This window comes from Schistocerca serialis, chromosome 2 (assembly GCF_023864345.2).
Source record: "Schistocerca serialis cubense isolate TAMUIC-IGC-003099 chromosome 2, iqSchSeri2.2, whole genome shotgun sequence".
NCBI lineage: Eukaryota > Metazoa > Arthropoda > Insecta > Orthoptera > Acrididae > Schistocerca > Schistocerca serialis.
This window is the reverse complement of record NC_064639.1, coordinates 1,048,702,073-1,048,714,624: the sequence shown is the minus strand read 5'-3', so window position 1 is coordinate 1,048,714,624 and position 12,552 is coordinate 1,048,702,073. Positions and strand designations below refer to the sequence as shown.

At 44.9% G+C, this 12,552-nt stretch overlaps 1 protein-coding gene across 1 annotated transcript in view; it reads left to right on the top strand.

Annotated features, from left to right (window-relative positions):
- Positions 1–285: 285 nt before the first annotated feature.
- LOC126458491 (zinc finger protein 37-like) overlaps positions 286–12,552 on the top strand; it is a 73,108-nt gene continuing 60,841 nt past the window's right edge. The window contains exon 1 of the mRNA XM_050095585.1: positions 286–407. Coding sequence (XP_049951542.1) covers positions 401–407 — 7 coding nt within the window. The 5' untranslated portion in view covers positions 286–400. The remainder of the gene's footprint in view (positions 408–12,552) is intronic.

Below are 12,552 nucleotides of genomic sequence, written 5' to 3'. Positions count from 1 at the left end.
CAGTGTGTCAGACCGGTGTTTCAAGGGCGAAAAATGGGAAGAACGCATTGGTTGGTGTGTACATGTAGAAGTTCTCATTCGCTATGGAAACACGTTTTTGAGTTTACTGTTTAGAGAGCAGTCTTGTTTTGTCACCCTGTAGTTTTTGTACCTATTAGCGTGGATCTAAGTACAAACACTGTCAATGCGATATGAGTAAAAGCAAGGATTTCGATGGCAATGCGTCATAGATATCGACCTACTAGAATACTGTCGCGCATATACGAATGACAATAGATTGTCGATAGTGGTATCGATTTTTAGCTGTGAAGGAGTTGTATCGAGTGGGAATTTTAACTTATTGTTGTATTTAAAGGGTTTAATGTATGTTTTTCTTACGCAGTTGGCGTAACAAACGGAAATGGGCGGTTAGTAAGAAAATTTGAAGTTTTGGATGTTCTCATGTGCGTTTGCTGTGTAATTTGAGTAGATACACCAGTGATGCAGTTGAAAACAAACAAGTTTCGCTTTCTTTCGTAAACATTTGTGTAAAAATTATTCTCTCTTTTTTTCGTTTACTTGATTGTTTCGTTTCCTGTGATATGTGACACAACACTAAAATTGTGTTAAAATTCATACGCTTCTCAAGTGCTAATAATATTTATTGCGATGTAAATAGCAGCGGTTGTGACGTTGAGCATCATGTCGCATGTAGAAGGAATTTTCAATTATGCTGTTGGGTATCAGCATGCAAGCTTTGTAAATTGTGAGAATTGACACTGCTTCGTCCTTCGAGCACGGACCATAGAATATTAGACTCAGGAGAATTAAAGACGCTTGAACTCTTTATTTGTGGCTTAATTCCCTCAATTGTTGGCTATATCCACTATTGAAAAGCTAAATTGTTTTTGTCGTAACGCAGATCATTACATGCTACAGTGAAGTCTTGAGAGATTAAGGAATTTCTTAGCCGAAAGCATTGGACAGTTGCATTTAACAGGTGCTTTGATCAGTTGCTTTAAGTAATAATGAAAAAGACAGCAGCAGAAGTACACCATTGATACGTCCATAATTCTGTTTATTTCTGCCTTATGTAGCCTATTTATAGCAATTGGATGCTGTAGATAGACCACACAAAAATTACTCAATTTTCTTTCTTGACGTTACATTCATAATTAAATTTTTATTGTGAATTTGTCGCTGTAATAAAATTCTTCATTACGCTGTTATTGATTAGGCTTTTTGCTTTGTAATTATCGCCATAATTGCTTTGTAATTATCGCCATTTTACTTAATGTTCAGTACAGTTTGGTGCCTATACTAACATTGTTCATGTAAGAGACACGTTTTTCATTGTTCGGGGGTATTGGCCCAAGAAAACCCAAGAATTAATTGTACGTACAGCTAGTATGTGAAGACAGCTGCTATACATATGTTCATCACAATGTAGCTGACAGAGAACACTCATTTTTAATTAACAAATGCGGTTTGCCAAATTTTTTCTCGTCAAGTTTAAGTTTGTATTATTAATGGAATTAAACTCATTGAAATATGATGAATTAGGATTAAATCAAAAAGATGCTGTGATACGAAGTAATGTCACCAAAAGCCGTTCAGAAATGATGAACTTGCGTTGTAGTAATTATGTTCTTACATTTGAAAATTTGCGCCAATCCAGGACTCCAACTTGGATTTCCATAGAAATATTAGTATACATCAAATGCAACAATTCGTGTTTGAATCCAGTTTTTGATTGTCACAGTATATTGTTTGTAATATTAATTTTTCATCAGTCTTCTGGTTTGGTACAGCATACCACGAATTCCTCTCTTGTGCCAATATCTTTCGCCATTAATCCTCAATTATTTGTTGGATGTTTCACAAACTCTGTCTTGTCATACTGTTTTTTACTCTCAACAGCTCCCTCTAGTACCATGAAAGTTATTTCCTGATACGTTAACACATTCGTAATCAGCCTGCCCCCTTCTTGTCAGTGAAGTAGGTAAAAGTTCATGTATTGGACCTACATAGCGTTTATCATTATGGTTCAGGTGTAAATATTAGGCTTTGCTATAGATAAATTTGTTTCCACAACTAGATTTTCTTAGTTTACATTTGTTGGCTTCGCTAACTCTAACACAATTTTTACCTTCCAACCTAACTTAGACTTCGGGTTGCATCACAGATCAGTCTGTCACCACAACCGAGAGCTCAGAGGAGGAGGGGAAAGGGTTCAGTATCACACTTTAAATGTGATCTCCATATGTTCCATTCTTTGCTGTTTCTGCAGAGAATCTCTTAATTTCTTAACTTCTCAGTCCACCTAAATATCAAAATGCTACTAGCACCACATCTTAAACACTTTGTGTGTCGTCTTTTCTGGTTTTTCCGTAGTCCATGAATAACTGACGTACAATGCTGTGCTCCAAATGTACATTTTCAGAAATTTTTTCGTCTGATTAAGGTCAATGTTTGTTACTAGCAGCTGCCCTTGGCCAGGAATGCCCTGTTTACCTATACTAATTTGCTTTTTATGTCCTTCATGCTTTGTCCACCATATTTTTCTGCTTGAATTCTTCAGAATTCTTTAACGTATTCTACATCTTGGTTCTCAATTGTGAAGTGAAGTGTATCATTAATCGCATTTCTGCTGCTTGTCATTACTTTCTTCAGTTTAATATCAATCTATATCCTGTACTGATTAGACTATTCATTCCATTCAGTGTATCTCACAGTCTAATTCTTCTTCAACTTTTTTTTAATTATTTCCGATCTCTGTCACTAGTAATAATTTACTACAGTTTTTTTATTATTTTCCCTTTCGTTATGAATTTTCACAAATACTCTCATGTAGAGAGGTCCATAATGTTTTAACAAATCATCAGAAAAGTAAAATATTTTAGTTTATGAGAGGTGTCTAGTGGAATATCAACATATATTTTTTCCAGAAAACTTTGAAATAATGTTGTGACATATTCACTCTTAAACTGTATGATTTGAGATGAAATAGCCCTATTCTTTTATTTATTATCACAGTATGGATAACTTCTGACACCCCTCATCATTCCTCAGTACTTAAGTATCCCACTTCTTTGCACAATGATTCTTCTGGACAAGCCTCTCAAACTTCAGCTTACTCCTCATCATTATTAAATTGTGGTCCAAGTCTATATGTGCTCATGAATACGCCTTACAATCCAACATCTTATTTTGGAAGCTTTGTCTGAGCAGGATGTAATGCATTTGGAATCTTTCCATGTCTCCAGGCCTTTACCAAGTATTCTGCGCCCTCTTGTGAATTTTGAACAGTGTATTCACTATTACTAGCTGTAATTTATTACAGAACTCAATCTTTCTCCTCTCTCATTCCTCTACAATGTCCATAGTCTCTTGTAACAGCCGCTGCGGTGGCCGTGCGGTTCTAGGCGCTTCAGTCCGGAACCGCGAGACTGCTACGGTCGCAGGTTCGAATCCTGCCTCGGGCATGGATGTGTGTGATGTCTTTAGGTTAGTTAAGTTTAAGTAGTTCTAAGTTCTAGGGGACTGATGACCTAAGATGTTAAGTCCCATAGTGCTCAGAGCCTTTTGAACCATTTTTTTCTTGTAACTTATTCTTCTGTTCTTTCCCCTACAACTGCATTTCATCTGCTTGTACGTATTGAACTTCCCATTCGATATCCTCTTATTTTTTCTCAAACGTTTCAGGTTGTGCTTGTGATATTGGGATGTATACCTGAACTATTGTTGTAGGCATTGTTTTGCTGACAGTTCTGATCAGAACAACCCTATCACTAAACTACTCGTAGTAATTGTCTGCCCTGCTTTCCCATTCATAACAAATCCTACTCCCTTTTACCACCCCCCTACGGGTTTGGGGGTAAGAATAGGCCCACGGTATTCCTGCCTGTCGTAAGAGGCGACTAAAAGGATTCTCACAAGTTTTGGTTTTTATGTGATGGTCCCCTCTCGGGTTTTACCTCCATCTTTCAAAATTCTTCCGAAGAACGAGTCAATTGGGGAAGGATGCCTTACATGGTACATGGTACATTGTGTCCATTGTGCATTGAGACCTTTAGCCAGCTTTCTCATTGTCGCATTGCAGTCCCGCTCGTTCTCCATCTCTTGGGCGAGGATACATTCCTGGGTGCGATTTCCACCATGCGCTGTGCAGTGTTGCTTTCTGCGGAGACGACGACTGTGGACTTCCTTGCACCTAATATCCAGCACAGTAGCCAGTCCGTTGTGGTGGGGCCGCCATGTTCCCTGTTGGTTGTAGCCCCCTGACAACATAGGGATGCCTGTGCCATTAACTCCCCACGTATGCCAAGGAGTAGATGCCTATGTCCATAGGGCATCGGGACTCCCAGCAGTGGCCATCCTGCCAGGTGGCCCTTACTGAGGCTGGGTGGCACCCGTGAGGAGGGCCCTTGGTCGAAGTGGGTGACATCAGGGCGGATGACCCTCAATGAAGCGTGGTACATCATCTCTTGCTGTTGGCCAGCAGTCTCTAAGCGTTCTCGGGCTCAATTCAGCGCTCAGAAATACAATCCCAAATTGTTCCCCTCCCTGGCCACACCGTGGGAGGAGCGAAAGGCTCAGGATGGCAGCGACACTTATTCGCCCCGGTTCCTAGTTTGTACGAGAGCTGATGGGAAGTTTTTCATGTCAACGAAGCCTCAATTCTTTGTAGAGCATTTAGAGGACAGGTTTAGGGAGGTGGAGGGCTTGTCCAAAATGCGCTCTGGGTCAGTATTGATAACTGGCATCCTCTGCCCAGTCACGAAGGTTACTTGCTTGTGACAAGCTGGGGGATGTTTCAGTCACCATCACACCCCATAAGAGTTTAAATATGATCCAGGGTATTATTTTCCATGAGGACCTTCTTTTGCAGTCTGATGACGAGCTGCGCTCCAATTTAGAGTGGCGAGGCGTACATTTCGTCCGGTGTGTTCGTCGGGATGCAAAGGATAATCAGATTGCTACTAATACCTTCACTTGGCTTTCGAGGGTGATACATTACAGGCGATGGTCTACCGTTGTGATGTCAAGCCCTATATCCCTCCCCCGATCCGGTGCTTTTAAGTGCTGGAAGTTCGGCCATATGTCTTCCCACTATACTTCCAGCCTCACTTGTCGAGATTGCGGACACCCATCACTCCATGTGCCCCGCCTTCCATTTGTATCAACTGCAGAGAGCATCATTCACCTTGCTCGCCAGACTTCAGGATCTTACAGAAAGAGCGGAAAATCATGGAATATAAGACCGTGGACCGACTGCCCTGTACTGAGGCTAAGAAGAAATATGAACGAATCCATCCTGTGCGAATGACTTCCTCATATGCCGCCACTACAACAACCTTGATAGCCCCATCAGTTCAGCGAATTCCAGTCGGCTCCCCGAGTTGTACGACTCCACATGCCCCCTTGACCGTGGGGGGGGGGGGGGGGGACACTACCCACCCTGTTGCTCCTGCGCCACCTACCTCAGGAGCAACACCCCCCACCGATCGGGGACGTCCATCCGCGCATCTAAGCCGGAGAAGCGTCCAACTTTTTCAGCTCCTCTCACTCGCTAGGGGTCCCTTAGGTCCCTTCCTTCCCAGGTTTCCACAAGTGGGAAAGATGATGCCTGGCAGTGGCATAAGTGCCCAGAAGCAGCTGGTCGTAGGGCATCACGATCCTCCTCCGTCCCGCAGACTGAATCAGTGAAGCCCTTCCAGCCAGTGAAACCCAAGGAGCAGCGAAAAAATTTCAAGAAGAAGACCTCTTTGACCAAGGAACTTGTGGTGGCACCCACCCCACCACAACCTCTGCGTCTGCGGACGAGGTAGAGATTCTGTTGTCCGCTGAGGACCTAGATCTAGCCAGACCCTCAGACACAATTGATGTCTTTCGCACAGGTACTCCATCGGTGGCAGCAGGTGACCCAGCAGCGTAATCTGCTTCCTTGGTCCCTTCGTGCCTTTCGCGGCCATGGACAATGTCACCCTCCAGTGGAACTGCAGCAGTTTTTTCCACCATCTTGCTGAGCTCTGACAACCTCTCAGCCTTCACCCTTTCCTCTGCATTGCTCCTCAGGAAACTTGGTTTCCGGTTATGCAAAACCCCACTCTCTGTGGCTATCGGGGTTATTATAAGAACCGGTCAGCTTATGAGAGGGTATCTGGTGGCGTCTGTATCTATGTCCTTCACTCTCTTTACAGCGAGTGTAGCCCTCTACAAACACCTTTAGAGGCTGTCGCTGTTCGGGTGTGGACGCCTCAGCCTGTTATTGTCTGCCGTCTCTATCGTCACCGGATGGTGTTGTCCCGCTGCATGTCCTGGCCGCACTGATAGTCCAATTGCCACCACCTTTTCTGTTACTGGGCGACTTCAACACCCATAACTCTCTGTGGGGTGGATCAGTGACAACAGGCCGAGGCAGCGTCGTTGAGCAAGTGTTGGCACAGCTCGACCTTTCTCTTTTAAGTAATGATGCCTTTACACATTTCAGTGTGGCACATGTGTACTCAGCCATCGACCTTTCGATCGGCAGCCCTAGCCTATTACTGTGTGTCCATTGGAGTGTGCATGATGACTTGTGCAGTAGTGACCATGTTCCGATCTTTCTGTCACTGCCACAGCGTCACTCTTCTGGGCGCCCCTGCAGATGCGCTATGAATAAGTCTGACTGGGACTTGTTCACCTCCATTGCCACTATTGAGCCTCTTTCCAATGATGCCATTGATGCTGTGGTTCACTCGGACACCACCGGCATCGTTACTGCTGCAGAATCTGCCGCCATTCCCTGTTGTTCTGGGTCCTCTTGGCGGAGGACTGTGTCTTGGTGGTTCCCCGAGATTGCTGAGGTGATTAAAGATCGCAGGCGAGCCCTCCAGCGTCACAAGCAGCATCCCTCATTGGAACACCTCATCGCCTTTAAACGGCTCCGCGTGCGAGCCTGCCGCTGCATTTGCCGGCGCAAACAGGAGTGCTGGGAAAGGTATGTCTCCACCATTGGCCTTCGTACCTCTCCATTGCAGATTTGGGCCAAGATTAGGCGACTCTATGGCTATTGGACCCCCATCAGCGTACCTGCGCTTTCACTGAGTGGAGCAATCTGTACTGACTCTGACACGATTGCAAACCACTTAGCAGAGCATTTTGCTCACAGTTCCATTTCTGCGAATTACCCGCAGGCCTTCCACTCCGTGAAAGAGCGGTTGGAACGTCGGAGCCTTTCATTTCACGCGCATCACCCTGACTCGTACAATGTACCATTCAGTGAGTGGGAATTCCAAAGTGCCCTAGCTGCTTGCCCTGATACGGCTCCCGGGCCAGATTGCATCCACTGTCAGGTGCTCAGACACCTCTTGGTGGACTGGTTGCGACGCCTCCTAGACCTTTTCAACCGCATTTGGGTTGAGGGTGAGTTCCCATTGCAATTACGGGAAAGCATCGTAATCCCTGTGTTGAAACCTGGCAAGAACCCATTGGAGGTGGACAGCTACCGCCCCATTAGCCTCGCCAACGTTCCTTGCAAGATGCTCGAACGCATGGTGAGCTGGAGGTTGAGTTGGCTGTTTGAGTCCCTAGCCTTATGGCTCCGTCCCAGGGTGGGTTCCGTAAGGGCCACTCTGCCACTGATAATCTGGTGAGCCTGGAGTCTGCCATCCATACGGCATTTGCCCCCATCTGCATCTGGTTGCCGTCTTTTTTGACATGCGGAAGGCGTATGATACGACATGGCGACATCACATCCTCACCACACTTCATAGGTGGGGTCTTCGGGGTCCGCTCCCGATTTTCATACAAAATTTTCTGTCGCTTCGTTCTTTCTGCGTGCAAGTTGCGGCCTTCCATAGTTCCTCCTGAGTTCAGGAGAATGGGGTCCCACAAGGATACGTCTTGAGTGTCTGCCTCTTTTCAGTTGTAATTAATGGGCTCACTGTGGTGGTGGGAATGTCTGTCTCACCTTCCTTGTATGCTGATGACTTCTGCTTATACTATAGCTCCACTGGCATTGCAGCTGCTGAACGGGAGCTGCAGAGCGCTCTCCGCAAGGCGCAGCAGGCAACTGGCTTCCAGTTTTCGGCTGCCAAGACCTGTGTTATGCATTTCTGCCGGTGTCGCACTGTTCACCCTGAGCCACGGCTTTATCTTGATGGCGAACCTCTTTCGGGGGTAGAGACGCATCGGTTTTTGGGATTGGTTTTTGATACCCGCTTGACTTGGCTCCATCATATCGGCAACTTAAACAAACGTGCTGGTGGCATCTTAATACTCTTCGTTGCTTGAGTCACACCAGCTGGGGTGCTGATCGGACTACCCTTTTACGGGTGTACCAGGTATTAATCCAGTCCCATCTAGATTATGGGAGCCTGGCTTACGGTTCGGCATCCCCTTCCGTGTTACGGTTGCTTGACCCCATCCTTAATAGCGGAATCCGACGTGCCACTGGAGCTTCCCGCACAAGCCCTGTCACTAGCATACTTGTGGAGGTTGGTATCTCTCCATTGCGGATCCAGCGCCAATGATTACTGGCTGCTTACGCTGCCCACTTTTGTAGCTCGCCCACACATCCCAGTTACCGTCCACCTGCCAGAGTGGCGGCCCCAATCAGGGTGTACGATCTCAGTTCATGTCCGGGCTCTTCTCTCTGGGATTGAGTTTTTCCCACTCCCTCCTGTTTTCCGGGCCCATATACATCTACCCCCCTGTGGTGCATGCCCCGTCCATACCTTCGGCTCGATTTGTCACAGGGCCTGAAGGACTGAGTCTCTCCTGAGGCTCTCTGCCGCCGCTTACTTTCAATCCTTGCCGCATTTCAAGACTCTGACGTTGTTCGATGGTTGCTGGTCGTGTCGGTTATGCTCTTACCCTAGGGGATCATTATAAACAACACTCATTGCTCCAGTGTTTTCACTGGTGAACTGGTCGCCATCTCTCGCGCCCTAGAGTATATCAGCTGCTGCTCAGGTGAGTCCTTCGTTATCTGTAGTGACTCCCTGAGTGGTTTACAAGCTATCGACCGGTGTTTACCTCGCTCTCATCTGGTGATGGCTATCCAGGAGGCCCTCCATACTCTTGCCCGTTGCGACCACTCTGTGGTCTTTGTGTGGACCCAGGATCATGTCGGCATCCTGGAAAATGAACGTATTGACATGCTGGCCAAACAGGCTGTCGGTTCTCCAGCCTTGGAGGTTGGCCTTTCGGAGAGTGAATTCAGGCCAGTTTTGCGGCAGAAGGTACTTCACACCTGGGGTGAAGAATGGCACACCCTGCCTTCACCCAACAAACTTCGGGCCGTCAAGGAGACTACTGACATGTGGTGCTCCTCCTTACGAGCCTCCCGCAAGGACTCAGTCGTTCTCTGCCAGCTCCGCATTGGCCACACCTGGATGAAGCATGGTCATCTCTTGCGCCGTGAGGACCCACCTCTCTGCCGCTGTGGCTCAATGTTGACAGTGGTCCACATCCTGTTGGCCTGTCCATTTTTAACTGCACTCAGGCAGATGTTTACGCTGCCTGATACACTCCCTGCACTTTTATCGGATGACACTGCAGTGGCAGACCTAGTTTTGAGTTTTATTCATGCAGGGGGCTCGATCGAAGGGTTTGTGTCCTTTTCTGTTTTGAGTCTGGCCTTTGCCCTACAGTTTTAAATTTTGGATTTTAGTGTGTTTCTTGGTGGTTGGCTTTTCCTTTTTTGTTGCCATGGTCGGCCAACCACTGTAAATCTCTATGTGCTATTATTTCCTTGTTTTCTGGTCTTTGTCTGTGTCTTTCTAGTTCTGTGTCTTTCTTGTTCTGTGTCATCCCTTGTTACCTCTTTTACTTGTTTTTGCACCTTGTGAGTTTTTATTGTCGTGGAGCATGGGACTGATGACCTTTGTATCTGTTCCCTTCGACCTCCACAAACCAACCAACCAACCCTTATACCATTTGCTGCTACTGTTGATATTATCCTATATTCATCAAACCAGAAATTCTTACCTTCTTCCATTTTGCTTCACTGATCCTCACTGTATCTAGACATAGCCTTTACATTTCAATTTTCTGATTTTCTAGCTTTCATACCACATTCAAGTTTCTGACATTCCATGCTTCAAATCCTAATGTTTTCCTGTTGTCTAGTATTCATTTTTTTTTTTTTTTTTTTTTTTTTTTTTTTTTTTTTTTACTCCCCCTTTCCAGACCCTTACTATTCTAAATAATCCTACCTGTTTCACTTGGTTTTTGAACTAGAAATTAGTGTGTTTTATTGCAGACTATTTCATTGTTGAAACAATGACTACTTCATTGTTGAAACAATGAAGTAGAATGAGATTTTCACTCTGCAGCGGAGTGTGCGCTGATATGAAACTTCCTGGCAGATTAAAACTGTGTGCCGGACCAAGACTCGAACTCGGGACCTTTGCCTTTCGCGAGCAAGTGCTCTACCGACTGAGCCACCCAAGCACGACTCACGCCCCGTCCTCACAGCTTTACTTCCGCCAGTACCTCGTCTCCTACCTTCCAAACTTTACAGAAGCTCTCCTGTGAGCTTGGGTGGCTCAGTCGGTAGAGCACTTGCCCGCGAAAGGCGAAGGTCCCAAGTTCAAGTCTCGGTCCGGCACACAGTTTTAATCTGCCAGAAAGTTTCATATCAACGCACACTCCGCTGCAGAGTGAAAATCTCATTCTGGAAACATCCCCCAGGCTGTGACTAGGCCATGTCTCTGCAATATCCTTTCTTTCAGGAGTGCTAGTCCTGCAAGGTTGGCAGGAGAGCTTCTGTAAAGTTTGGAAGGTAGGAGACGAGGCACTGGAGGAAGTAAAGCTGTGAGGACATCGCGTGAGTCGTGCTTGGGTGGCTCAGTTGGTAGAGCACTTGCCCGCGAAAGGCAAAGGTCCCGAGTTCGAGTCTCGGTCTGGCACACAGTTTTAATCTGCCAGGAAGTTTCATATCAGCGCACACTCCGCTGCAAAGTGAAAATCTCATTTTACTTCATTGTTGTCACCCATGTTACAACCTTGACCCTAGTATAACAGTGAGTGAAAATTGATATGGTGATGCAAGCTCTTGGATGGAATGTAACATTAATTGTGGTAAGAGACTGGCCTGTAGCATAGCCTGAGGTCCAGGTTAGTTAGGAAGCTGATAATATTGGTTGTAAGTTAGCAAAATCAATGAATGTAAATTGCAAAATACAGACTCCATTACCACAGCCTACATAACCACTGAGCAGTATTCCCAATATCACCAGTGTCCTGAGAAAAACTTTCACAACCTTTGCTAAAACCTGTACCATACTCTCACCCATCTGCTTCCACAGGCCAGTCAAGAATTTCATATCCCGTAATAAGTAGCATTCAGTTACTTTATTATTGTTGTGTGTTTTACATATTATGCAGTCATCACCATATTACACGATGATTTGAATACCTGGTTCAATGTCTATACCACTCTGATCCTCTTCTGAGTGTCAACTCATTCTCTGCTAAGAAATCCCCCTCCAGCATATGCCATAAGGCCATATTTGCCTTGCCGTCATCCTCTAAAGGCTTCCATCTTTGACCATCCCCATTTGACCCCTTTGCCCTCAGCCTTTCCCTACTGATTGTGTCCCACAACAGCCGTTACCCATCCCAATGTATTGGAGATTGTTCTCCATTCTAGCTGCCATGTATTGTTGTTGTTATTATTATTATTAGAACAGTGTTGGGTTTGTCATCATAATGCACGCAAAACAAATAGCTTTCTGAGAATAGGGCAGGTTGTCGGCCATGGTCTTAATGAAGAAACAATGCCGGTATTTGCCTGAAGTTATTTAGGACAAATCTAAATCAGGATGGTCAGATAGAACCAACTCCATCCTCTTAAACATGATGTCAGTGTCTTAAACAACTGCCTCCTTTGGTCGATCCATATCATATAACATTCTTTGATAAGAAACACAGTTTTAGTCTTTTTCACTGCACACATCAAGGGCACTTGGTGAGTCTGGAAGAGTGAACTTGTTGATATGCCCTTTGCACTAACTCCTGTCTGCATGGCAAACTGGATTTCCGTTGCACCTCCCATCTACCCTGACTGTTACTAGCTTAATTTGAGATTCCTTTAAAATTCACGGCAAAGTACAGAAAGTTTTTTCTTCTGCTTTCAATAGGGCACATATTTCACAAATAAAATTAAATGTTTGCCTTGGTCAATGAATAAATTATTTTAGCTGAAACTTCACGTCCACAATTTTTGTGTTGTTTTACTTGGTATGTTATTACTGACCAAGAGTAATTTCTGAAACAAACTTCACAAGTAACCTGAGGACCCCAGGGTGGCAATTCTTCTTGAAAACCTGGAATTCTCAGGAAATTACATTTTACTGGAAAAATCAGGGGAAATCTCGGGGAACTTCAGGAATTTCATAAAATCTCGTAATTTAATTTTGTTGAGTTTTAAAAGTCACAAATATTAAAATACTTAATATTTCAAAGTCTGTTAATTATATGAACATTATTCCATAAAAATTATCAGTGTTTAAAAACTGTGATTAAACTCTTACTTATGGCTAGTGTATCTCAGCTGTGATGAAAGAAAAGTTGTTATTGCTG